At 39.3% G+C, this 27,559-nt stretch overlaps 1 protein-coding gene across 4 annotated transcripts in view; it reads right to left on the bottom strand.

Annotated features, from left to right (window-relative positions):
* Positions 1-27,559, bottom strand: part of PLEKHG7 (pleckstrin homology and RhoGEF domain containing G7) — an 85,763-nt gene that overhangs the window by 42,937 nt on the left and 15,267 nt on the right. For 3 of the 4 annotated variants that reach the window (XM_072655571.1, XM_072655569.1, XM_072655568.1), the window contains exons 4-7: positions 10,585-10,712; positions 6,408-6,448; positions 1,961-2,059; positions 226-369 (exon numbers count right to left, since the gene is read on the bottom strand). In XM_072655571.1, the coding sequence (XP_072511672.1) occupies positions 226-369; positions 1,961-2,059; positions 6,408-6,448; positions 10,585-10,712 (412 nt within the window). The remainder of the gene's footprint in view (positions 1-225; positions 370-1,960; positions 2,060-6,407; positions 6,449-10,584; positions 10,713-27,559) is intronic. The other variant, XM_072655570.1, reaches the window with a different exon arrangement.

The raw sequence follows: 27,559 nt of genomic DNA, 5'->3' as shown, positions 1-27,559 counted from the left end.
TTTACCAACCTGAGCACATGTTGTCTTCACCCATAGAATGTGAGTTTCTAGGGGTCAGGAAATGTTTAATTCCTATCACTTAACACAGTGCCACTGTACACTGTAGGTACCATAAATCCTCTCCAAATTTAATGAAATTACCTAGCTTTCTGTAATAACAAAGCCAACTCCCAAGGAGCTAAATGAACATTTTGAATTTGTTAATGAAGCAAAACAGAGCATTACCATCTTAAGAACTAGCAAGTGGTCTAAATAATAGGTGCATTCACTGGTGAAGAGTTCCCACACAGCTTCCTGCTGCTTTCTCAAGTCTGGTGGCTCATTAGGAAGCTTCTCATGTCTTTCCAGAACTTCCTCCCAGGTCTTATCCTATACACAATGAGAAAAAGAACAGAAATCTTTCATTTCACTTGATTGACCTGACTTGCTGTTATTTTGGGGTGGCAGTGGTGGGGGTCGTGGAGGTGTAGGGGACTTGCAAGAATACATCAACAGACAACAGAATAATCCTTAGCTCTGCAGCTAGAGATCATGAGTTCAAATCCTGCCTCTGATACTTATCCCCTGCGTGACAATGGGTAAGTCAATATCTCTAGGCCTCAGTTTCCTCATCCGGAAAAGGAAAGTTGGATTGGAAGGTGTCTGAGGTTCCTTTCAACTCTAGAGCTATGGTCTATGATCGACTTTTTCTCATTGATGACCCTAAGTACTGCTTGTCAGTTTATTTCCCATAATACAAAAGACGTGGCTCATCAGTCATTTTTCAGCTGTATGGCCCATCTGGTCCATGTTCTATTCAGTCAAGTTGGACTCTTTGTGGCCCCATTTGGGTTTTTCTTGGTAAAGATCCTGGAGTGGTTTGCCATTTCCTTCTCCAGCTCATTTTGCAGATGAGGAAACTGAGGCAAACAGGGTTAAGGGACTTGCTCAGGGTCACACAGTTAGGAAGTGTCTCAGGTCAGATTTTTACTCAGGAAGATTACTTTTCTTGACTCCAGACCTGGAGCTCTATCCACTATGACATCCCTTTAAGTCAAAAGAGATATTTGTAAAATGCTTAGCACATAGTAGGTGCTTAATAAATGCCTGGCTCCTCCCTCCCTTTCCCTCTACCTTTCATAGAATCAGCCCATATTAGATTTTTGCTGAGTTGAAAAGAAAAATTGAGTTTGTAATGTTACTACTTACCACATGTGAGCTACGTGGCCTGTTTTGGTTTTGCACTGAACTGGTCAGTTTTGTTGGTATAGGGAACTCTTCTATCAATGCAGATCCCCAACCATCCTACAATTTAGCATCTTAGAGAGTTGCCTAGGGCTATAGAGGACCTTAAGTCACTTAACAGTGGCTTTGAAAGTGAAAGTGAATGTAATTCAGGTTGTTTTGAGTTCTCTACCTTGTTCTCTTCAGATGCCCCTTGATGGTGTGGCTTAAACCTGAAGTCTATGCAATTAGAACTTAAATACTGCAGAAAATTTCCAATTGGAAAGGCTTTGGGTTTGAATCTGATAATGGCCCCAGTGTATTAATCACCTGAAGATCAGGCTAGGTAAGGACAGAGGATTGCCAAGGATGATAGGAGGTTGGTGAATTTCTTTGGTTTCAGCAACCCAAGAAAGCCACTTACGAAGGCATCCAGGGATTAAGGATGAATATATTGGTAGAAGGAACACTCTGTTGAAATCCTGAATCCTGGATGTACTGGACTACTAGATGGAAGTATACTGAGGAAATTTATGACTTGTCTTCAGCTATATTTCAATGCTTCAATTGGTTGAAGATGTACCCATCATGAAAACCAGGCAATTCTAAGATAAGGACTGGTAGTCCCTGTTCTTGGTCCCCCAGAGGAGGCTAGCAGAACCCAGCCACCACCTTAATTTGAATGGGATCCCATTTAAGAAAGGAAGGGATGGAAGGCACAGGGGAGCCAAGGGGATGTATTTACTTGAGTTGGTACCTTCAAGCCGTGAAACTCATATCCACTGCAGTCGGTAATCTTAATGGTGGAAAGGCAACTTTTCAGGTCAAACGCTTGTTTCTGTTTGTCTTTGCTCTGCTTAAAAAAAATCTGTAGGTTAATGCCTTGAAGATAGAAACAACAATGGTATCTTTAATATATTGTTTTGGTTGTTCCTTGAAATATCTAGCATCTCTACCAAGTCTAGTGTAGACAGGTTGGATTTAAAGTGGATGGAATGCTGGAATTAGAATGAGGAAGCCCTGGGGTCAAAATCCAACTTCTAATAATTAATAGCTGTGTCACTTTGGATAAGTCATTTATCCTCCATGCCTCAGTTTTCTCATCTGTAAAATTCAATTCAACAAGAATTGATTAACTTCTTACTAGGAGCTAGAGAGAGACATAGCCTCGCTACGTCCTGTCTCTGACATGTCCACATACTACCTTCTTGAGTTTTTCCTGGAATGGAACTACCCCTTTAAAGAGTTCAGTTTTGCAATTTAGCCAGGAAGGATGTGTCAAAAGAAAAGTAATGTATGAGAGTCTTAAAGCCAATTTGACTACATTCCAGATAGTCATTCATCAATGATCATTCTTCAACTTGTTTCTGTGTCTCAGCATGTGTGCTGCTGGCAGAGAATCTAAGCAGCCAGTGAGGGTGAGGGGAGTGAGTCACATTTATAATATTGGATAAAAATGGGAACAGGTTATCATCTCCTGTCACCAGCATCAATAGTGGCTCCACTAGGAGGGCCTGCTCATATTTTACAAACCCATAAAGATTAGTGGCAAAGAAGATAATGGATGTTTTCTTTGATGCCAAAGAAAGAAGCCTTTTTTAGTCTTCCATAATCACCAAGGCATTTTGGTGTGTGTGTGTGTGTGTGTGTGTGTGTGTGTGTGTGTGTGTGTGTGTGTGATCCCACAGCATTTGGGATCTATGCTTTTTGTTGAGGTCTGAGATCATAGCAACTGAACTGTTGTGGAAACCAGTATATCAAATGAGAAAAGAAACCCAGTGAGACAATGAGTCGGAGGCATTGTGGGGGAGTAGGTACCAGTTGGCAAATCTTGGGTTTTGCAATTACTAGAGCTTCTGAGTACTTGGCAACCCTGAGAGCTCATACCATGAGGTCTCTTGGTGAAGAGGGCATAAACTGCTCCCTTCCTCCAGTGATGTTAACTCTTTCAGAGAATTAGGTGTCTGTGGTGTGATAGTTACAACTGAGTGCTACACTTGGAGTCAGTGCATTCAAATTCCATCTCTGATACTTGCTAGCTACTAACCCTGGACAAATCCCCTAGCCTCTCTGTGCCTTAGTTTCCTTTTCTGTAAAATGAGGCAGTTGGTCTACATGCTCTCTGGAGTCCCTTCCAGTTCTGAATCTAAGATCTTATAATCTTAGAATATATTTAGTTACATTATTTTCATGATTATAATAAGCAGTGTGTGTGTGTGTGCATGTGTGTGCATGTGTGTGTGTGTGTGTGTGTGTGTGTGCTACATCCATGATTTGCTGTAGGGAGCTCCCTGGTGAGGAGATGCTGCCATCGCAGACCAACAACTGTCCTACACCTTATAGTCTTAAAACAGGGATTCTTCTCATGGGATCCATGAACTTAGGTCATTCATATTTTTTATAAGTATAGTTCAATAGAATTGGTGTCCTTTGTAATCGTTGGGGCTTCATTTTAAGAACATTATTTTGGTCCATAGGCTTCACCAAACTGATAAACAGGACCATGACACCCACAAAAGCTGAAGAAGAACTCCATCTTTGAGATTTTCCCTGGTCATTGAGAGGTATGTGCAGTCCGATAGGGCAAATAAATACTTGTTGGTTGAATGATTGATGTGTCCGAGACAGGACTTTAAGCCAGGTCTTCTTGACTTAGGGAATGGGGAGGAGGGTTTCTAGCCACTTACCAAAACCATTATAGTTCACTTCAAAGGGCAGTATTGCTCTAAAACCAGGACTTGTGAGTTACCCAGAAACATTTAGATTCCTGACCCCCCCCACTTCCCAGAATCCCTAGCTTCCTTCTAGATTTGGCTCATGTGCCACCTCCCAAGGAAGCCTTTGTCAACCTTCCCCACTATTAGTACTCTCCTGCTCCTGAAATCGCCCGCCATTTTCTATGTACATTTTGCATCTTCTCAGTAGATTGCAAACTCTTAAGGGTAGGGACTTTCTTTGTATATCCTCATTGCACGGTACATAGTAGTGCTTCATAATATTTGTCAAACTGAATCCGCTATAGCTGGGGCTATGATATTATTTTGAGGATTGTAATTATTACCTAAGAATGAAATAAAAATCTTTATTCTCGAACTCAGAACTTTTATTTCCACCTTTCCCACACATTCAACATTCCATCATATGTTGTTCAGTCATGTCTGATTCTGACCCCATTTAAGTTTTCTTAGCAAAGATCCTGGAGTGGTTTGCCATTTCCTTCTCCAGCTCATTTTACAGATGAGGAAACTGAGGCAAACAGGGGTAAGTAACTTACCCAGGGTTACACAGCTAGTAAATGTCTGAGGCCAAATTTGAACCCAGAAAGATAATTCTTCTTGACTTCTGGCCCCCTCCAAAAAACAAAACAAAACAAAACAAAACAAAACAAAACAAACCCAACTCCTCTGGCTCCACATCCAGCTTCCTACCCACTACCCAACACTTTCTATCAATCCACATGAAGACCCAGATTGCGTTAAGGGAGGAAGCTAGAAAAGTATGTTACACATATAGAATTCATTATCCCAAGCAACAGTTGGATTAGTCCCTTTTATAAGGAAAGTGAAACAGAAAGAAAGGAGGCAAGATGGCACCATTAAAGGGGAACCATAAGAACTCTTAATTCATTTGAGGTTTGTCAGGTTCTTTCCTCAGAATCACACTGTACAGTGGGCAAGAACTTTTAGCATCATAGGTTGAAAATTTCAGGGTACCTTAAATATCCTCTTGTCCAAACCCATTGTTTTATATATGGGGAAACTTTCCATTTTATCAGTGGAACTATAACCATCTAACTAACTTTCCATTACCTCAAAATGATGTTTCACCTTAAGCCCTTTTGTTGAAAACCAATAGTTCTTCAATCTTACTTTATGTTTTCATTTCGATGAAGATTACCTCTAAGATGGTGGAAGGCTAGAGCATTGTACTTGGAGACAGGAAGGTAGCCTGCCTAGTTTTGCCTCACAAATTTATTAACTATGTACCCTGGGTGAGTCACAGCATCCTAGGTTTCCTCATCTGCACAACAGGCATAGTAATAGCCCCTGCCTCACATATTGTGAGAATCAAACATGATAACATCCACAAAGTGCTTCATAATCTTTATTGTGCTACATAAATGCTAGCTATTATTATTTGCAGAGCATAGAGAATTCATTTGCTAGGAATGCAAAGATACTAGTCCCTACCCTCAAGAAGCTTATATTCTATCAAATTCATGATCTTATCCTTCCTTAATAAAATGAAAGGGTTGGACTGAATGATCCCTAGCATCCCTCCCAACTAAAAAATCCTGACAAATCAGTTTTCAAAATAACTAGTTGTTGTTTTGCTTTTTGTTTTCTCATTCCCAATTAATGTGTATATAGACAGAATGGCTAAGACAGTTTATCTGTATAAATTAGTGGCAGACAGGTTCATTTTTAATGAAAAAATAAAACGGGATAATTTTCCTCTTTACGCTTACTCCTTACTGTAACTAGGAGAACTGGTGGTACCATTATACATCTTTCTCTTCCCACTCCTCCAATTGCTCCCCCTTCTTTCAATCACCAGAAGTCAGCTGTTCTTACTCTTGACTACACTAGCCCTTTTACCCCCAACACAGATGAAAAGGATTTGGACCATGGCAACCCCTCTTTCAAAGGCGGCCAGGCTCCGCTGTAGCAAATAAACGTGCTACCAGTGTCTTGAATGAATACGCTTCTGAACAGATTTAGCAGAACACAATCAAGAACTCATTCAAACCCTGCTCCCTTTCCTTGAAATAGAAATGCATTTCTGGAATCCTTCTTTGGACTAGCTCATTAATTTTGCAATGCTTTAAAACAACACAGTCCTACTGACAACTTACATAAGGACTCCCTATCATCAAGTGAGCTATTGACTATGGTATATATAGCTATAGATTTAGGAAGTTAAGGCATAACAGTATGGGAGGGAGGGGGCTTCCTAAAGCAGGAGAAAGAGCTTTGTTCCTGGCAGGGCACCTGAATGCCTGGTATTTGGCAATGTTTCAATGCACAAAGCCCCATTTGGCATGCTCTCTCAGCAATCCCACTTCTATAATCTCATTTAAATTTCACCTGCCACCTGTCTCCATATAAAGAAGAAGAGTTGGAAGGAACACTTGAGTTGTTGGTGCTTTGTCCTGAACTGCTGGAGCTTTAATTAAAAGAGTAATTATATTAAATGACACTCACCACGCCTTTCTTGGAGAATGGCCATCTTGGCTTTTTGGGTTCTGGTAAATGAAATGAAAGAAAAGGTATTATTCTATAAACAAGTGACGGATTATCAAGAGGCTTTCTGAAATTTTTTTCTTTAAATAATGAGCCAAATTAACATTTTCCTGTTTTAATTCTACTTCTCTCTTGAGGGAACAAAATGTGAATTTATATTTGTTCAGATTCTAAAATGAAGCCTGGACTTGCAGTTAGGAAAACCTGGGTCCAGATGTCAGTTCTGCTACTAAACAAGTGACTTTAACAATAACATTAAACAAAACACCTGCTTAATGTCTAAAAAGTCTTCTCTGACCCTCAGTTTCTTCCTTTCTAAAATAAGAGTGTTAGTTTAGATGTCCTCTAATGTCCTTCCAGATCAAAATCCATAATGCCATGAGCTCAGTTCTGCCCTTTACTATCTCCCTGACCATGCACAAATCCTTTCACCTCAATGGGTTTCAGTTTTACCATTTGAAAACAAGGGAGTTGGATGAGATATCCTTTATGGTCCTCATGGTCCAGATATAAATCTGTAAAACTATAATCTTAGTTTTTTGACTTACTGCCTAAATCTCTCTGGGCTTCAGAGTCACCATTCATAAAATGAGATGACCTCTAAGGTCCCTTCCAGTGATACCATGATTTTGTTCTATCACTTGCTTTCTATATGACAATGGTCAAGTCATTTAACCTTTGTAGGTTCCTATAGCTGAGGAGACTAGACTTGATTAAGGTTCCTAAGGAATCTTCCTTCCAAAGGAAGGAAGGTTCTGTCCATAACTAAATCTATGATCTTTCAGACTGAGTAGGAATTAGGGTGATCTTATTAGAATATTCAGAGGAAATTCCATTTGTTCCATAAAGTATGGTACAACAAATTCAGTAACTGATCAAATACATAAAGTCTTAGATGGAAGGACCTTGTGAGGTCATCTGATCTGGTCTCCACTTTTATATAACCAGGGTTTGGGGAGCCTGTGATCTCGAGGCCACATCTGACCCTTTGGTTCCTCAAGTGTGGACCTTTGACTGAATCCAAACTTCATAGAACAATTTTTTTATTAAGGGGATTTTTAGAGGATCTAGAGGGCCACATGTGACCTTTAGGCCACAGATTCTCCACCCTTGAACCATCCCAATATATGTGATTTGATATGTACTGACCAATCTTGAGGCCCAAGAGATTCTATAAGCTGAGCTCGCATCATAATTTAAAAGGAATACTGAAGCCAAAATTTTGAAATATTGAATATTGAAATATTCAAAATATTGAAGCCAAAAAAATAATGAGAATCAAAATTTCATCTGCCTGGAGATTCACATTGTTGATTTGCTTTCAAGTAGCTAGAAGTTAAGATGGACTGAGAAGGAAGCCATTTAAGACCAAGTAGGAAGGTTCTGGCCTCCTGGTTCACATAGATTGCACTCCCTACTTGGATGAATTTTATTGAGCATTGCTGAAACCTTACTACGAGCATTAATGGTGCCTCTGGAAAGGCTGGACAGAGACTCCTGTGATTAGGTGGCATGAGATGAAAACTTGCCAAATACAATGGAGGAAATAAGCTCTGCTTACGTTCATCTCTCTTTTCAATCAGATTCATCAAATGGCCCTGTCTTTCAGTTCAGGAGAATAGAAGTAATTATCTGGGCTGCAATGATTACTAATAACATGCCTCACAGTGTGTGTTCAATGGGGCCACTGGGAGGTATTTGTCTGGCTGAGTATCCTCCCTTTGGCTTTGGCTATCTCACTGATTTTCATAAAGAGGAAGGTGAGTTACACTTCCTCTAGGTAAGCATTAATGTTAAAGGCTTGTTACCTGGTATTGTAAGGTGTTTGTCTTAGCATTTCTCAAGTCCCACTCATTGCAATTTTTACTCTAGAGTGAAGGAAGCCATCGTTCTGCGTCATTGTGATCATGGACCAAGAAAACATATCTTTGAGTCTCGGCTAACATGTGGAGCCCTGACCTTTGGATAGCTCAAGAAATAGAAATTTTCAGATTGACATCTCATATCTTTAGTCTTTCATGAACTCTGCCCTTTATTATCTCCAGCTTCAGCTACATGACACTGTTTAGAAGAAAACACAATATTGGTTTCATCTTTGATTTTGGACATAATCAAGTCAATGCTAACATTCCTTCTGAAAAGGCTGTGTTAATTAGTTTGCTGCTCTAAGGATCAACGCATTATCCCTCTGACTTCCTATACCCAGTTCTACTTCCTTGACCATTGTTCACCTATAGACATTGGCTCTCACTATTAGAGTGTAAGCTCACCGAGGCCAGGAATTGTCTTGCTTTTATATGAATCCGAACCATAGTATCTATTTCCTTCCTTCCTTCCTTCCTTCCTTCCTTCCTTCCTTCCTTCCTTCCTTCCTTCCTTCCTTCCTTCCTTCCTTCCTTCCTTCCATTAGACTGAGTTATTTGAAGAAAGGAAACACCTTTTCAGTCATCATGGTACTTAGTTCAGTACTAAGATTAGAGATTTGTTGACTTGAGCTTTTAGGTATGCACCACAGAGGAACTGTGGTACAGTTTACTCTTTAACATTTCCAAGATGGGTAATTCCTTTGGTGGGGGTACTTCATATGCGAATGTAGGTTGTAACCTCTCTCTGTCTTTGTGAGTTGCTATAATAACAATAACAATAGTAATAAAAATCCTCCTGCAGCCAAACTGGGAATGAACCTGTATGAAGGGAGCATGGATGATTCTTTTATGACAGATATACAGTCATCATTTGGCCATACTGAACACTTCCCCAGCTTTTATAAGACTCTCCAGAGTCTATCCTCTATTGTTATGGCCTTCAAGAACCAAGGGTTCACCTCTGGGTCATGAGCAGGCATCAGGGTAGGGCTTCAATGGAGGATTTTTTTAATGGAAATTAAATGCTTTAAATAACTTCCAAGCATATAGAATCAGGTATATGGAACACTGCTATGGTTTTCATATATATATGTATATACATACATATATACGTATATATGTGTATATATATATGTGTGTGTGTATATATGTGTATACGTGTATATATATATATACACGTATACACATATATGTCAACCTTCAACCCATGGATTGTGGGAGGCAGCATGGTCTAATGGGAAGAATATTGGACTAGGAATCAGGAGACAAATTCTAATCCAAGCTGTGCCATGAGCCTGGTGTGTGGGGCTGGGTCCATCCCTTGGCCTCTCTGTGACCTTTTCCCCCATACAGAGAATAAGGGAGGTGGGCCAGGTGATTTCTTAAGTATTCTAAGGTTCTATGATTTGAACACTCTCAGATATATAGATAACTCAACTTGAAGACCACAGTTATACTTTTTTATATGGCTGGACTTTAGGATCACTGATTTCTTTCTCCTTTTACAGATGAAAACACTGAGGTCCAGAGAAATGGGATGGTTTTTCAAGGTCAGATTATAATGAGTGGTAGATCCAGGTTATTAACATGGGGCGTAGGCAGACAGATCTGTGCCAAGACCTCTACATCTTTCCTAAGATTCTTTTGGTATCAGAAGTAGTAAATGTTCCATTTCAGTTTCACAGATAGCATGACCCTGGGAGACTGGCCTGAGGGAACTTATAAGACAAAGAATGGAGCTGTTGATCCTAGGCTCAGAGAATCACAGACCTAGAGCTGGAAAGGACAATAGGGATTTTAAGAATACAACTTTCTCATTTTACAGATGAAGAAACTGAGGCCCATAGAGTCTAAATGGATCATTCATGGGTCCAAGGTAGACTCTTAATCAAGCTCTTCCTAACTCCAGATTCATCAGTCTATTCAGTATACCATCCCTTCTCTCTAGAATAATGGTAGAAGTAGAAGTCTTTACAAATGGGTCATCTCATTGCCACTTCTCTCACTACCTGTGAAAATTTAGATGAATTGCTTAATCTCTTGGGATATCATTTTTCTCCTCTGTAAAATGAGGGGATTGGATTCAGTGAAGCCTTCCAGGTCAAAGATCCTCCATACCTCTTTGCACAAACTACCCTGCCTTGCAGAGACATTCACTGTAGATCAGGGGCTAGTGCTCGTCAAACGGTTGCCTTCAAATAATATGAATTGGCTTTGTTAGGTTTCAGTCCTATGGTTCTTACTTAAAAAAACTCAAACCTGCTGACAGTGACCTGAGTGCAGGAGCAGGGCTGGGTGGCACAGGTAGCTGGCCACTCCATCTGGCACGAGGAGATCTCCAGGGAACACCTCAAGTCCTGGTAGGTTCACGACCACGGAACTCCGCCTGTGCTGGTACAACCTGTACGCAAGACAAGAACAGGGAGAAGTTAGCACTTTGCTGGCTAGTCCAGGCTTTTTCTAAATAAAAAACAGATACAGTTTCTTCAGGAGAAATGACAAGATAAATCAACCCTGCTTCTTTTGATTTAAAAGAATATTTAAGATGAGCCTAAATTATGCATATTTATGCAAATTATTGCAAATCACCCTGTGGATGAAAGCATGGTGGTATGATATACTTGGATATCAATGTTCCCAAAGCTGTTGTTTCTGTTAGCACATTTTATGGAAGGAAAACAGATAAATACCATTAGAGATGTTTATGCCATAAGAGATAGTTCTCTTCCTCTTCTCATTTCTAATTAATCATAAGTTTTGAATTGCTCTTAATAATGAATTCACAAAAAAAGGAGAATGACATATTTAAGACATCGGGTTGGACAATACTGACAGACAATTGGATATTGTCTTAGTGACCTGTGGGCTAACTTCCATTATTCCCCCCCTACATTCTCAGAGATGAACAGGGACCCATTCATTTTGTAAACTGCCAGATGCCTTGGCATCTTGAGTGTTTTTCTGGCCTCCAGAGTATAGTGAAGGCTGTTCAGGCCTTCTAAGGTATTTCACTGGCTCAGTTACAATGCATTGAAACTGGTCTGTAAAGCATTACAATTTCTTCCTTTTCCTCAAGATCTTAGGAAATTACTTTTGGGGCTTTTTTCCCTATGATTTTTCAGTTTTGCTTCAAAGAAATAACTTCATGAACCCATATGTGTAAGAGATGCTGACTGTTAAAACTCATACAAGATAATTCTAGCAGACATAATCCTAGATCACATAGACTGCAGGCACTAATTTCACTTTGTTATTGTTTGGTTGTTTTCAGTCATTTCAGACTCTTTGTGAACCCAATGGGAGTTTCTTAACAAACATGCTGGAGTGGTTTGCCATTTCCTTCTCCAGTTCATTTTACACATGAGGAAACTGAGGCAAACAGAGTTGAGTGATTTGTCCAGGGTCACATAGCTAGTAAATGTCTCACTTTAGGAAAACAGATTTAGACCTCAATGGACCCTTAGAGGTATTTAATCCTACCTTTTTCATTTAACTGATGAAACAACAGGGGTCCAGAGAAATTGAGTGACTTCCTCAAAGTCTCAAGGGTAGTGATTGATAGAGAAAGGGTCTGAACCCAGGTTCTCTATTTCAAAATCCAGTGGTACCCCCTCCTCCTCTGATGAACCAAAGAGAAATAGGACTGTTTTGGGGGTCCAAACATTTATCTCTTGGATTGAAGTTATTAGAGTATAGTGAAATAAGACCAATATTTTGAATCAGAGAATTTCAGTCCAAATCCCCCTATGTCCTTTTGGTAAACATTTCATGCCTCTGGTCTTTACAGAGAGATACTTCAGTAAAGTATATGAGTGTATGTAGAAGAGGGACTGGGGAGAAGTCAGAGTGCAAGGAGTTGGAAAGAGGGAATGGTGAGGAAGTGAGAATATTGAATATAGTCAACATTTTCAAGATTAGCAGTAAAGGAGAGTATAGAAATGGATCAATATGGACAGGGCTGAGTTGCTTATAGTAGCCAACAGACTGGGACTCTTAACAGCTGTCCCTTATGCTTCCCATGAAGGGAAGGAAGATGCTTCTCTTTCTCATCACTTCCCCCAACTCCCCAGCTATGGTAACAGTTCAGACATGGCAGTGAGACCATATGTGAGACTGCATCCCCAAACTCTAGCAGCCTCCTCTGAAAAATATCATTTATACAGTGCTTTCAAGTGTGCAAAGCACTTCACATATGTTAACTCATTTGTCTTTCTCCCCCTGAGCTTAGGAGACTGATTTGTGCTCTTGAAAGAGAGAGTTTTTAGATTTGATGGCTACCTTGAGTGTTTGGGAATTTGTGAATTTCTCTCTTGGTGCTGGTTGACTTTTAGGAGATAATCCTTGCAGCTACTATAATGCTTCTCAGATAAGATGATTCCCAGCAGGAAGATGAGCCCAAGCCACACCCTGACTGGCTAAAAGACATGGACCTTGAGGGAGTTGCTTGGACAGTGCTGAGCTGAGGTGAAGTAGAAATGCCTGTTCAGCAGTTCCAAAAAGTGTTTCATGTTTTGATGTATGATCCTGGGCAAGTCACAACTTCTTAAAGCTCAATTTCCTCGTCTGTTAAATTGGGATGATAATAAAAACCCCTACTTAAGAGTACTTGTGAGGATCAAATGAAATGAAATATACAAAATATTTTGCAAATGTCAAAGTGTTACATAGGGGCAGCTGGGTGGTACAGTGGATAGAGCACTGGAGTCAAGAGGACCTGAGGTCGAATTTGGCCTCAGATACTTACTATCTGTGTGATTCTGGGCAAGTAACAGTAACTTAACCTCAACTGCCTAAAAAAAAAATAGTATTATATAAATGCCAGTTATTGCCACCACCACCACCACCATCATCATCATCTCCTGAGTTGATAGGAGTTATGAGTTATTATGTCATGTTTTGAGTATTTCTCAATATGTGTCTTTTGTATTTTAAGCATTTGTTTTGTGGTTAAGGAGATAGCCAATACCTAAGCAGGCGTCCCCTAAAAGTCATCATCCAGCTTCGGTCTGAAGTCATCTCATCCTGTGAAGAGGAGCCCACAATGACCCCAAAGCATCCATTATTCTTTTAGATTACTCTTGGTTATTAGGAAGCATGTCCTTACATTGGAATTACTGTCAGCTACCATTATTGCTTCATTAGCCTACTTTGAAAGCCCCTGTAGAGTGGGAGAAGTGTGTCAGTACTGGAGGAGGGAAAATGTTGCTTTATTTAAAACATATGGAACCTTTAACACTATAGGACAATAAGCCTGACTTTGATTCTTGGAAAAATTATGGAGTGTTTTTATTATTAAAAGGATGATTTCTGAGAATTTAGAAAAGGAAGTGATGGTCATAAAATCCAGCATGGGTTCTTTAAAAGAACAGATCATGTCAGACTAATCTCCTTTCCTTCTCTAACAAGGTTAGCAGATTCATCGGGAGGATCAATTAATCAAAAATAGAAAAAGATGGATATTTGGTACTATTTAGAAGGAATTGCCTCGGAATTTGCTGACCGGGTTTGTACAGGGAGACAGAGTTATCTGTGAATATGAGTAATGGACAAAACAAAAAAAGCTTTGGTCATTGGTTCTGGCTGGAAACTCACTAGTGATCACATTTTTCTGCCATTCCCAATGTTAGAATTATTATGGAAATGAAACATTTTAAAGGTTTCACAGAGCAACTGAATGAATTTAGAGATACAAATATACATATATGTATATGTATGTATGTATTTGTTTTGTTTTGTCCTTCCCCTTTGATTTTATTAATGCCAGGAGTTTCTGGAAGAAAATTCCTCTACCAAAACAGACTGAATTTAGAACCTGACGGTGTCATAGAGCAGAAGTGTCAGACTCATGGTCTGCCACACTCTCCAGTGCCCTCAACCAGATTAAAATGTAATTGGAAAATGTTGAACAAAATAAATAAAAATACAGTACAGTATAGATAATGTGGGTTTGTGGTTTTCTAAGTCAAAATGCAGTCTAGACACCAGTGTCTTAGAAGTCATCTAATTCAATCCTTTCTCAGAGGGGAAATGGAGTAAGTGACTTGCGCAAGTGTTCAGTGTTCTTTCTAGTCCATCACATTTGTAGTTCTGGATGTATTAGTTGCCCGGTAGCCTTCAATGTAGATCAGTAATACATCTTTAAACAATGTGTGAGATAATGGGAGAGTGGTTCTCTATTTCCTCTTGATATTTACTTATCTTAGGACAGGGATAGGAAATCAATAAGAATTTATTAAGAGCCTACCATGTCCCATACACTACAGTAGGCACTAGAGAAACAAACACAAAACTGAATCATTTCCTTTAGAAGTTTACATTCAATTAGGGAACAAAGTATGTACATGATCAGAGGATTCCAGCTTTATGCCTTTCAGGGACCTCAAAGACCATCTAGTCTACCCTTTGTCTTACCCCTGAGAGAAGTGAAGTCTAAAGAAGTTAATAGAAGGACTGCCATTTTAGAATTCCTTGAAGGACCAAGCTGCTTCAATTGATACATTTTTAAAATTTATAAGGCAAAGAAAAATGAGATAGTAGAATGAAAGTTTTTTTTCCAAGTAAAATTTATTATCTGTGTGAAATTATTTGCATTTAAAGGACATTTGCACAGATAGGATACATTTTTTTTTTTTTTGCAACAATTAACATGCCTGGTCCTTCTATTAAATGACTTGGCCAAGGTCACACAGGCAGTATGCATCAGGGTCAGGATTTGAACCCAGGTCTTCTGCCTCTAGAGCCAATGTACTCTCTCTCTCCATACATACATGAATACATATATACATACACACACATACTCACATACATATAAATAAACATACATGCAAGCACATGTATACAATCTTTCCATACGTATATACTTACACACATCCATGTAAATACATATAAATATACATATGTACACACATATATACTATCAATGTATCCAGGCACTCATCTATGTATGTATCCATATGTCCACCTATCTATCTATCTATCTATCTATCTATCTATCTATCTATCTATCTATGCACCCATTTATCAATATATCCATCCATCTATCTTTCATTCATTCATTCTTTCTTTCTCTTTCTGTCCATCTATGAATGCACCCATCTATAAATGAATCCATCTATCCATCTATCTATCTTTCTATCCATCCATCTATCAATGTGTTCATTTATCATTGTATTCATTTATCTATCTGTCTATCTCTCCACTTATCTTTTCATAAATGCATACATACATATATATATATATATATATACACACAAAATAAAAACAAAGTAATTGTGGGGAATAGGGCATTACTTGGGGAAGAATCAAGAAAGACTTCAAGTAGTTGATGCTTCAAGCAGATTCCTGAAGGAAAGTAGGGTTTCTTAGAGGAATGGGCTGCTCATTTTGATCCAATGCTTGGAGAACATCTATAACACCAATGCAAAGACAAAAATCTTGATTCTCTAATTTTTCATTTTGGTTGGAAAACATAAGTAAGAACCTGGTCTTTAGGACTCATTTCTGGGGTTTGAATCCCAGTTCTCACATTTATGAGCTGTGTGATCCTGGACAAACCCCTCAATATCTTTGAACCTCACTTTCTTCATCTCTAAAATGAGGCGTTGACCTGGAAGTCCCTGCCAGCTCTAATTCTATGCTGTGGATCAAGAGAGGTCTTAAACTTGAATGTGTGAGCAAGACTCCCTGTAATCAGGGCTCTTAGTCATGCCTCAGTTCTCAAATGAAAACCCTCTCTCTCCCCTCACTCACAGACACAAACATAGCCCCCTTTCACTGACCCTGAGTTGTGCTGCAGGGACACTGACAGATCAGAGCGGACAGTTCCCATGCTACCGGTCAGGATCTCTTGGTCTCCATCCCAGAGTCACCAGCTTTCCTTTTCTTTTCCATCCTTTTCTGAAATATCTAAGCTCTGATGTGTGGGTGGGTGACTGCGACAATTCTGGGAATCCAGGGAATGCTTCCCCACCCCTGGTCAAGTGCGCAAGTGCGCGCACACACACACACACACACACACACACACACACACACACACACTGAAACACATCACTTGAGGGGCAGCAACAGAAAGAGTCCCCCCAATACCTCTGACCAAAATGTATGGCCCTCAAATGCAATTAATAAGGGAGAAATTAGTCCTTGTAGATATTTTCCAAAGAGAATTAGGGAGGAAAGTAACATGGTAAAGGAAAGGGCATTATGTACAATGAAGTGAACTCTGGGTTTGGAGTCAGGAGGACTTTAGTTTCGAACCTTATGCCTCATGTACCCATAGGCCAGTCATTTCACTCATCTGGAGATCAGCTTCTATATCTGTAAAGTGAGAGAATGTTGGACTAGATCACGGGTTCTTAACCTGAGGTCTTTGGACAGAAGTCAGTGGGTCTGTGAATTTGGATGGGAAAAAAATTCTATCTTCATTTTCACTAATCTCTCATTGGAATTAAGAATTTCTTTCCTTTATGAATGCAGATAACAAACATCATTTTGAGAAAAATTTCACCAGATTTCCAAAATTTCACCAGATTTCCAAAGAGAAGGACTCTGACATGAAGGGGTCAAGATATTGATCAGATGATCTCTAAGATCCATTCTAAGTCCATGGGTGCACTAGGTATAGTTCAAACCAGCTTGGGAGAGTTGAATGTTAAATTTTCAGCGTGTGCATTTATACTTTGAAAATCAGCAAATGCTACATATCAGGGCTTGCTTTATTGTTTTGTTGATTGTCTTAAGAAAGTGATGGAGAAAAATGTATATAATGTGGACCCTAGCTGGACATTGAAGAAAGAGAAATATTTAAATTGTTGGAGAAATGGAGGGAATATAAATACATAGAAATGGGAGAGGGCTGGATGAGATCAGGGAATAATGAGTAGAACTAGACTGGATGGAATATAAGTTGAATAGAAAGTATGAATATAAGAATAGAGAGATATGGATTGAAAATTAGGTCAGAGCTAGGTTATGTTGTTCAGTTGTTTCAGTCATGTCCAACTCTTTGTGACCCCATCTAGGATTTTCTTGACAAAGATTTGCCATTTCCTTCTCCAGCTCACTTTACAGATGAAGAAACTGAGGCAAACAGAATTGAGTGACTTGCCCAGGGTCATACAGCTACTAAATGTCTGAGCCCACATTTGAACTCAGAGCTTTCTGACTCCAGGCTCAGTTGCTTTATCCATTGTGCCACCTGGAAGGCCTTAAATTAATTTTAATTAATTAATTTAATTATTTGCCTTATTCTTATTAGGCAAAGCAGATTTTTCTTTTAACCAATAGGGAGCCATGGAAAGTTTTCAAGCAGTGACTGACATTGTCCAAATTCTTCTGTACTGCAAAGATTGCTTTGGAAAATTTATGAAGGACAAATTGGAAAGGGGGAGGCTAGAGGTAGGAGAACTTAGGTAATGAGAATAGGACCTAGGGTGGTATCAGTCTGAGTCTAATGGAAGAAAATGATGTGAGAGATAACGGAACTAACATGACAATTGACTGACCAGATGGTAGTGAGGAATAAGGAAGAGTTAAATATGACTGAAATTTTGAGCCCAGGTCACTGGACTTTAATTCAGTAAGTAGTTGTGAAATATGTATTGTGTGGTGGAGTTTGCATTAAGCATTACAGATACAAAGACATTAATGAAACTGCCTCTGTTCTCAAGGTACCTTTTTTCTACTGAGGATGTGGTTGAGGGAAGGAAAGATTGTTAAATGACTTGACTAAGTCTGCACATTTTAATTTATGTCATTTAGATATTTGTGTACAAAATTATACATAATGCTTATATTCCATTTTGACCAAGTTAATACAAAGATTATATATTATTATGATAGAAGTTTGTCTATTAAGAATATAGTTAAATCTAATTTTAAAAGTAGTGTGGGGTGTAGGAAAAACTACTGGATTTGGAGTCAGGAATACTGGATAAAAATATTAACTCTTCATACATCACCTGTATGACCCTAAATAAGCAATTCAATTACACTTAGGTCTTATTTCCATTTCCCTCTTTGCCCCCTCGTCTCATAAAATGAAGGGGTGGGAATCAAAGACTTCCAAGGGTCAATCAGTTACTCCGTAAAGCATTTATTAAGTATTTACTTCTAATATTTCTGCACTTAACTACAACATTTTTATATACTTCTATGTAATCAGTTTTTGTAAGAGTACCATGAACTACTAAGAAAACAAAGTGTATTCCTTTCTATTTCCATTCAGTTCTCTGTAGATATCTATCACATCTAGTCATCTAAAATTCAGTTCCCTTGACTTCTTTTCTTGTTTATTTTTTTGGTTAGATTTATTTAGTTCTGAGAGGGGGAGATTAAAGTCCCCTGCTATTATAATAATACTATCTCTACCTGTAATTTGTCTAACTTTTCTTTTGAAATTCAGATGCTATAGTATTTTGTTGCTTATAGGTTCAGGATTGGTATTGCTACATTGTCAATGGTACCTTTTATCAAAATATAGTTACCCTGTTTATCTCTTTTAATTGAATCTATTTTAGCCATAACTTGATTTGAAATCATAATTGCCACCCCTGCCATTTTTTTATATCAGATATGGGGCAGCTATGGAATGCTTGGCTTGGAGTCAGGAAGACCCCTCTCCATAAATTCAGATCCAGCCTCAGATGCTTACTACCTGTGTGACCCTGAGCATGTCACTTCACCCTGTTTGCCTCAGTTTCCTCATCTGTAAAATGAGCTGGAGAAGGAAATAGCAAACCACTCCAGTATCTCTGCCAAGAAAACCCCAAAGGGGATCAAGGAGAGATGGACATGAGTAAAAGGAATCAACAACAAGAATTACTATGCATCTCCCTCTTTGCTAGGTTCTGGGAATATAAACACAAAAATGAGGTCATGCAAGCCCTCAAGGAGTTTCCCTGGTACTAGGGAGCTTCAATATGTCAAGAGATTGTAGATTACAGTATGTAGGCATAGGGGATAGAGAGTGGACCTAACATAGGGAATTTCTAGGTGAGTAAACTCCCTCTACTAATGAAGATCAGTATTTTCTCTGCAATTCATATTCTTAGAAAACTGCCTAGACTAGCACTGAGAGGTCAAATAACTTGTCTAGGGTCACACAGCTATTATGGGTCAGAGGGAGGATTTGAATCTAGGTCTCACTGATGCTACAACTCTCTGCTTCTAATTTAGCACATAGACAAAATCAACCCAATGTGATCTGAGGCACATAGGGAAGGCATTAACATCTGGGAGCATCAGGAATGGTCCTTTTACCTTCAAATCTGTGATCATATAGATTGTGCTTTGCCTGAAGAAAAATAAAGATATTACTGCACTCTGTAGATAGAAATTTAGGCTCTCAAAGGGCTTCTGGAGTTAGCAGCTATATTACTCAAGGGACGAATTCTCTCAATATAGAAGGAAAAGTCCATCTGTTTACTATACATGTTCAAAGATGGTTTTCACAGGTACCCAGGAAACTAATGACTGGGTCAATTTTTATGGCTGGTCCCTACTTCCCCTTTTCATCTCTTTCACATCTCCTCCCTATTCCTACTTCCCCAGGAGCTCATTTCTCTTAAAATGCTTTCTGACTGTCCAAAGCTCCACCCGCCTAACTTCCCCTTCCTGGAACCAAAATTCCCTGTCTTTAGTGAATCCACATGGAGTTGTGAAAGACAATTGCCCTTCTCAGGTGATATATGCATTTTAAAGAAGTCTGTAAAACTAATGTCTGAGCTGGAAAACCCCTACTTAGCCCACTATTAGGTAAGTACTGAGAAATTATATGGTTTAAGATTGCAGATTCAGAGGTCATGTAGTGCAACTGCCTCATTTTACAGATGAGGAAATAGGTTCACCTCAGAGATGTGAAGAGTTTTTCTAGTTTCATATGGATGAGAATTATGAGAAGTAGAATCTGGACTCATCAATTCCAAATCTGTTGTATGCTGCTGGAGGGAGGTTCGTTACTCATTGGGTGCCTACTTGGAGATGAATTCTCTTGCTATGTACTCTATAAAAGAGAAAAATTAGAATAATGGGCAACCTAGTCCTGATTGCAGAATCTCAGGTGGATTTAGTGCTAGAAGGGACTGAGAAATTATGAAGTCCAACCCCCATATTTTACAGATGAAGAAACTGAGGTTCATAGAAATTGAGTGACTTGCCTTCAACTACAAGTTACAGATATGGGATTTGAATTCAGGTCTTCCTGATTCCAAATTTAGTGATCTTTCAGAGGCTGCTTCTCAAAATACTCAGTTGCATAGGCTAGGAATCAATACTGAATCAACTGCTTAAAAGGCAGTTTTACTCACTCCTATACCACCAATACCAAGAGCTATTGTTAAGAATATACTTGGAAAATTGCACTGGTGTTGACAGTGTCAAATGCTTCAAAGAAATATAAAATGAAGTGGGATTGAGAAAAAGTCACTAGATTTGGTGATTAAAAGATCACTGGTAACTTTGGAGAAAGAGGTGTCAGGTGAGTGATGAGGTTGGAGGTTAGAGAACAAAAGATTGGGAAGAGACAGAGAAGGGAGAAAATGGAGGCATTGAGTATAGATGGCTTTTTCAAGGAATTTAGCTGAAAAGTTGAGGGAGATATAGAATGATAGATTAGCAGGGAAGGTAGGATTTGGTGAAGTTTTTTTTTTTTATAGGCGACAGGGAAGGAACTGATAGGATAAGACTGAAAATTAGAGAAAGGGAATGACATTGGGGGTAATCTGCCAGAGAAGGGATCAATATTTCATATAGAAGGTTCAGCCTTAGTGAGAAGGGCTACTTTTTCATCAGAAACAGGAGTAAGGAACAGTGGGACATTGCTGGGGATGGAAGCTCAATTCCAGGTGGACAGTCTCGGGCGGGTAAAGGTGGGAACTTCTAAATCTTAGAGTTCTCACGAGACCCCCCCAGGAAACGACTGGGAATCGAGGTGAACCGAGCTATCTCGTGTATTTCCGCCTCTTCCCGTGAGAAACGTGATGGGAGAGAGCTCTCCCCGCCCTCGAGATTGTCCCCGATCTGGGCACACTATTGTTATCTAACAGCACGGTATTCAGATGCAAACTATGCTGCTGAAGAGTTTAAGCAGGATCAGGAAAGTCTGAAAGCTCTCTTGGGCGGAGGGGCGCGGAGCAGACAGGACAACAAGGCTCCGCTTTTCCTCTCTCCTCTCTCCCCTCCCCCTCTCTCCCCACTTATACTTCTACTTCCAATCTCTTATTGTAAGATCTTTGCCTCCTTGGGAGATTCTTCGCTCCCTCCTAAGGAAGAATTCCCCTGCACTTGTAACTAGACCCTGAAATAAAGCTCAACCCTTGTTCGACTCTGGAACATCCTTTCTCTCATACGAGCATCTGGTTTGGCCAACCGAAGACCTCGGGAGGTGAGGTAAGAAGACTCGGGTAGCCCACAGGCCTCTAGGCCTGGCAGGACATGATGCCAAAGTGATACTAGATGAAGAGAAAGAGAGAAGAGGTAAGCCTGGTGACTGGCCTTGATTTTCTGGATAAAGCATAAGATGAAATTCTCAGCTGAAAGAGTAGATGATGGTGAGGCTTGAGGATAGTTTGCAGCTGTGGTGAGTAGGAGAGAGCATCAGTTATAGAGGAGTAGTGTTGCCTTGCTGCAGCGAGGACCCAGTTAAGATAGCATAAATCTGTAGTAGCCTTATGCTAGCAGGGTGGTCCGACATATCCAGGGACTATCTGTGGTAGCGAGGTCTCACATTTCAAAGTTGCCAGAACTAACAGATGGAACACTTAAGGTAAAAAGTTCAGCTATGAGAGCAGATATGGCAAGGAAACCAGCAAGCCAAAACAAGAGGTGTTTCTAATTCATTGCCATTTGGAAACATAGTGTTAGGGTCCTAGGGAAACACAATCTAAGGTCAGGCTAAAGTTCATAAATGTGGTTAAAAACCAGGTCTAAGCTCATAAGAAGGGCAGATTTTCTGATGTGAGTTGGTCAGTGTGGTTTTTCTCTTGGTGTTCTTTCGACCCTCAACATACAGTGCTAGTCTTGACCTCTGTGCTCACGATGAGTTTTAGCTATTGAAAATCTTCCCCACTACATGTCTCTAGCATTTCCTATACGGAAAACAACTTTGTCTATGAAGAAGGAGGTATACATGCTTCAGGAGAATATGGTATGACAACATGTGCTTATCTTAAACTTCTCTTGATGGAAAATTATTTTGATTAGTGATACAAGGTAGAACACAAGGGATGGTGGGTTCTACTAAGCTGATAGTTGCCTTCATAGCAGACTATATCTACTGCCCAAAGAATCAGCCTATGGAGAGGCTCATCACTAGCAGGCTGACCATGAGATGCTGACTTTATACACTCATGAATCTAGGGCTGGAAGGAACCATCTAATCCAACCCTCTCATTTTACATGTGAGGAAACCAGGAAGTTTCAGTGAACCAGATAGGGCTATGAATCAAGAAAGGGAAGAGCTCTTGGAGGCCATATAGTCCAACTTTCTTATTTTACAGATGAGGAAAATGAGACACAAGAAATGAAGTGACTTATCCAAGTCTACACAGGAAGTTAAGCATCAAGGCAGGATGTAAACTGAAATCCTTTGACTCCAGAACCAATGTTCTTTCTGCTTTACCAATATTACTGTCTTTGGTAATTCACTATGAAAAAACACAAAATACTTTTAAGTTCTGCGAAGCCTCCATAGATTTCACACAACGTCTGTAGTACAGGCTTGGGTGGGGTTGGGGGAAAGGAAGGAGGAAGAAAGAGAATGCTAAGAAGTACAATTTTCAAGTCACTTATGAAAGGTAATTCTGAGAGGCAGCATGGGATGGTCTAAAGCAGGGCTTCTTAAACTTTTTCCACTCTTGACTCCTTTTTTCCTGAGAAATATTTTACATAACCCTGGGTATATAGGCATATAAAATAGGTATACAAATTAAACATTTACTGATAATAAATCATGAAGCAATTTATTTAAAAAAATTTTTTGGCTTACATATAATTTTACCATTTATTAAAGATGAAAGCAAATTTGCATACTAATGAGATGGATGTGCTTATTTTCACATAAGGCATTAAATCTTGGCGAATATTTGATATGGATATTTTGATCATTATGTGTTCAGAAACCTTTTATTGTTGCTAGATTTTTCATTACCTCCACATTCAGTTATGCAACCACATATGAGGCCAAGACCCATAGTTTAAGAAGCACTGGTGTAAAGTGAGCCAGCCTTCAGGTCGTGAATCAATCAATTAATCAAGCAGGCATTTATTAAATGCCTGCTGTGTATAATGTTTCTGCTGGTATGCCAGACACTAGGGATACAAAGAGGGAAATCATTCCTACTCGCAGGGAGCTTACATTCTAATGAAAGTGTGAGTTCAAGTCCTAATACATACCGACTGTATGATGGTGCATAAATCCTTTAACCTCAATTTTCTAAGCCTAGACAGCTTAAGTGGGGATCTGTTTTGGGAATGGGAGTTTCTTCCACAGTAAATCTTTGCATAGGCTCAGAGACCACACCCTCTCCTCAAATACTGTAGGTACTCTGTGAAATTTGTCTCCAACAGCTGATTCATGCACCACTAGAGGTCTAGAACCACATCTACACTGACAACTTTTCTATAAATGAAACCAAAGATGCAAAGAAGTTGCTACAAAATAAGGAAATTGATGAAAAGTGGAGCAAATGGAGACCTTCATTTCAATCACTGTCATTTCTTAGAGTAATTTCTCCAAGTCATGCCCTGAGCATACAAAAGCAAAAGTGAGATAGTGCTTACCCTCAAGGATCTTATATTCTGTGGGGGAGAAACACCATGTTCACAGCCAAGTGAAGACAGGCTGTATACACAAACACTAAAACTGGGGGAGGAAGCTACTTGAGCTGAGCCTTGAATCTAGCAAAGAGTTCCAAGGGGGAAGAGATGAAGAAGAAAAGCATTCAGGTATGTGAAGCTTCTCTCTTTTGTGCATGACACAGAGTTAGATGCTTAACTAATGGTTGTTAACTGATCAAATCATCACAAGGAAGAAACCAGAAGGGCAGAGGGAAGAAAAAAACAAAACCTTAGCCTGTAAACACTTTGTGTCCTTGCCAAACAGTGAATCATGGCATCCAAGAGCAACATTGCTTTAGAGCATAAACTTATTTCCAAAATATTATGGGGGAGGATGAAGGCAGATTACAATTTTTCACAAAACCATGAAATACATTGGAGGGAAAAATAAGCCTACAGAAAACATGGTAGGAAATCCAACTAATGGGATTACCCCAAGAACATTTATAGATGAAGCTAGAAGGTCAAGAAATGGACCAAATCTGACACAGCAATCAATTCTCACCATTGATGACACTGGTATGATCATGTGTGAATAGGAAGTGGTTGCCTTATTTGGATTCACACTGCATATTTCCATTGAGTTGGAATCAATGACCATATTTTACATAGTTATAACTTTGAATAGTGCAAACCCATGTAATCAATTCGGAAGAGTCATTATTCACACAATCAGACCTAGCTCAGTGTCAGAACAGTTTGGTGAAGAAATGATGATGACAGTTAAGAAAATGAACTCAGGAAACACAGTTTGACCTGGTCACAGAAGAAATCCTATGTAATTGTGGAGACACTAAGGAGTTATTTTCTTTTAATTTTTTTTGTTACAGATTTTTGTTTTTACAATTTTATTTCCAAGAACATTTCCCTTTTTCTTTCCCCAAACAGCCATCCAACTGTAATGAAGAACAAAAAAGAAAAAAAAATCATTCATCAAAGCTAACCAATACCCCACTTGTGACTGAGAGTATGTAAAATGTCCTAGGCTCTTAGTATTCCATCTTTGAAAAGAAAGAGGATTGGCTCTGTGATTTTATAGATATAGCAAAGTCTTGAATGAGAAAACTCCCTAAGCCAATGGAGGTTAACACTTTATACCTTAAAGTCTTGAAGAATGTGTGATCTTGGGCAAGATACTTATTTTCTCCTACCCTCAATTTCCTTATCTGTAAAATGGGAATGATAGTAGCTCCTAACTTAAGGGATTGTTTTGAGGACCAAGGGAAACCACAGAGGAACAAGGCATTGCGAGCCCTTAAGTGATATAGCTGGGCCATCACCAGTAGTTGTTTTGCCTATGACTTGAGAGAGAGTAGGCTGATGACTTTGTGCAGCTCAACCTCACTTATACCCAATTCACTTGCAAATCAGGACATCTCCCTCATGATGTCATCAGTCCTCTTCAAGACCTGATGGATATCACCTGTGGTGTGTGAATGTAATGGAATACTATTGTTATATAAGGAATGATGAGCAGATGGACTTCAGAAAACCTTGAATAAACTTGCATTAACCAATGCTGAGCGAAGTGAGCAGAACCAGGAGAACGTTGTCCCCAATAACAGCTACACTGTGCAATGACTGACTTTGATAGAATTAGCTCTTCTCACAAATGCAAGGCTCTAAGACAATTACAGAAGACTCATGATGGAAAATGCTGCCCACATCTAGAAAAAGAACCATGGAGTCAGAAAGGAGGTCTATTTGCTCTCTTTTTGTTTCTTCTTTCTCATGGTTCTTCCTGTTGGTTCTAATTCTTCTTTACTACATGACTAATGTCAAAATATGTTCAACATGAATGTATATGTAGAGCCTATATTAGATTGCACACCATCTTGGGGAGGGGGGAAGGGAAGGAGGGGGAGAAAATTTAGAACTCAGAATCGTATGGAAGTGAATGTGGAAAACTAAAAATAAGTTAATTAATAAAAAAACCAAGGAAACAAAAACAACAACCCCAAAACTCCAAACCAAAACAAACAAAAAGAAAGACTACTGTGTGGGATATCCAAACTCCTCTGATAAGTACATCAAACCCTCTTCAACCCTTACAGCTTTCCAGGCTGATTGAACATAACTTCCTTCAAGCATTTCTACACACTAAACCAAGGATGAGGAACCTGCAGCCTCAAGGCCACATATAGGTCCTCAAGTGCAGCCCTTTGATTGAATCCAAGCTTTACAGAAAAAATTCCCTTAAAAAATTTTGTTCTGTAAAACTTGGACTCTGTCAAAAGGCCATACCCAAGGACCTAGAAGGCCACATGTGGCCTCAAGGCTGCAGATTCCCCACCCCTGTACTAGACAAACGAATATATTTGCTGTTTCACTTCGTACTTCTATTGCACAGCCTGATCTCCAGCCCCACAATGCTTGCCTTCCTCAATTCCCCTCCTGGAACTCCCAGTTCCCTGCTAAGTACAGGTCAAGCATCAACTTATTCAAGAGGAATTTTCAAGGTAAGTTGTTAGCATCCCCTCCCCTCCCCCCCACTTTGTATTTATTTTGTTTGTACCTTACATTTACTCATCAATCCACCTCATAAGCTTGCACAGAGTGTGGGGAAGGTGATCTAATACATACCCAAGTGCCATTAGCATTGGTTTTCCCATGAGGTGAATGGTATGCTAGGTAGGTGGTACAGCAGATATTACAGGGAGATTTCAATTCACATCCTGAGGATGGGGGGGAGTGAGAAGGGATGGTGTTGGGGGAGGCCTTTACTAGTTCTGTGACCCTGAGTAAGACATTTAACTGTTTTAAGCCTCATTTTTCTTATCTATAATATAGGAATAATATAAATTAATAATTACTCCTAATAATTATTAAGTATTAACATAGCATTTACTTTATAGTGATGTGAAGATCAAATGAGATTAAATGTAAAAAAGCTTTTTGCAAACTCTAGAGAGCTATAGAAATGATAGCGATTACAATTGTGATTATAAATGAGTTAACTAGAGAGAGGGCTTTGCCAGTCTTAAAGTTTTCTATAAATGTTATCTGTTATTTATAATGCATGTCTGTGGCAATCCTATTATTTTCCCTAATAGAATGTAAGTTCTGTGAGGGCAGGCACTGACCTGCTTTTGTTTCTATCATTATAGACTCAACTCAACTAAGCATAACTCTGGTCCCTTGTCACATAGGAAGGGGCATCAAGTGCTTTCACAAAATACTACATTCCTGTAGACACATTTATGGATATACATGGATATACACTCTCTTTGTTTTCTTCTGTATAGATTACCACAGTAGGAAAGTTACATCACCATACTTGTACTGGGTAGCAATGACTAAAAACCATATGAGTCTTACTTTAATTTCTGAGGATAATTCAGATTGCTCAAAGGTGCAAAGGTCAATCCATCTTTAAAGTTACTAGCCTTCATAATAGACTCTGAAAAATGGAAGGAA

This window comes from Notamacropus eugenii, chromosome 3 (genome assembly GCF_028372415.1).
Source record: "Notamacropus eugenii isolate mMacEug1 chromosome 3, mMacEug1.pri_v2, whole genome shotgun sequence".
NCBI classification, from domain to species: domain Eukaryota; kingdom Metazoa; phylum Chordata; class Mammalia; order Diprotodontia; family Macropodidae; genus Notamacropus; species Notamacropus eugenii.
Note: the sequence above shows the minus strand (reverse complement) of the source record. Positions and strands in the feature narration are given on the sequence as shown.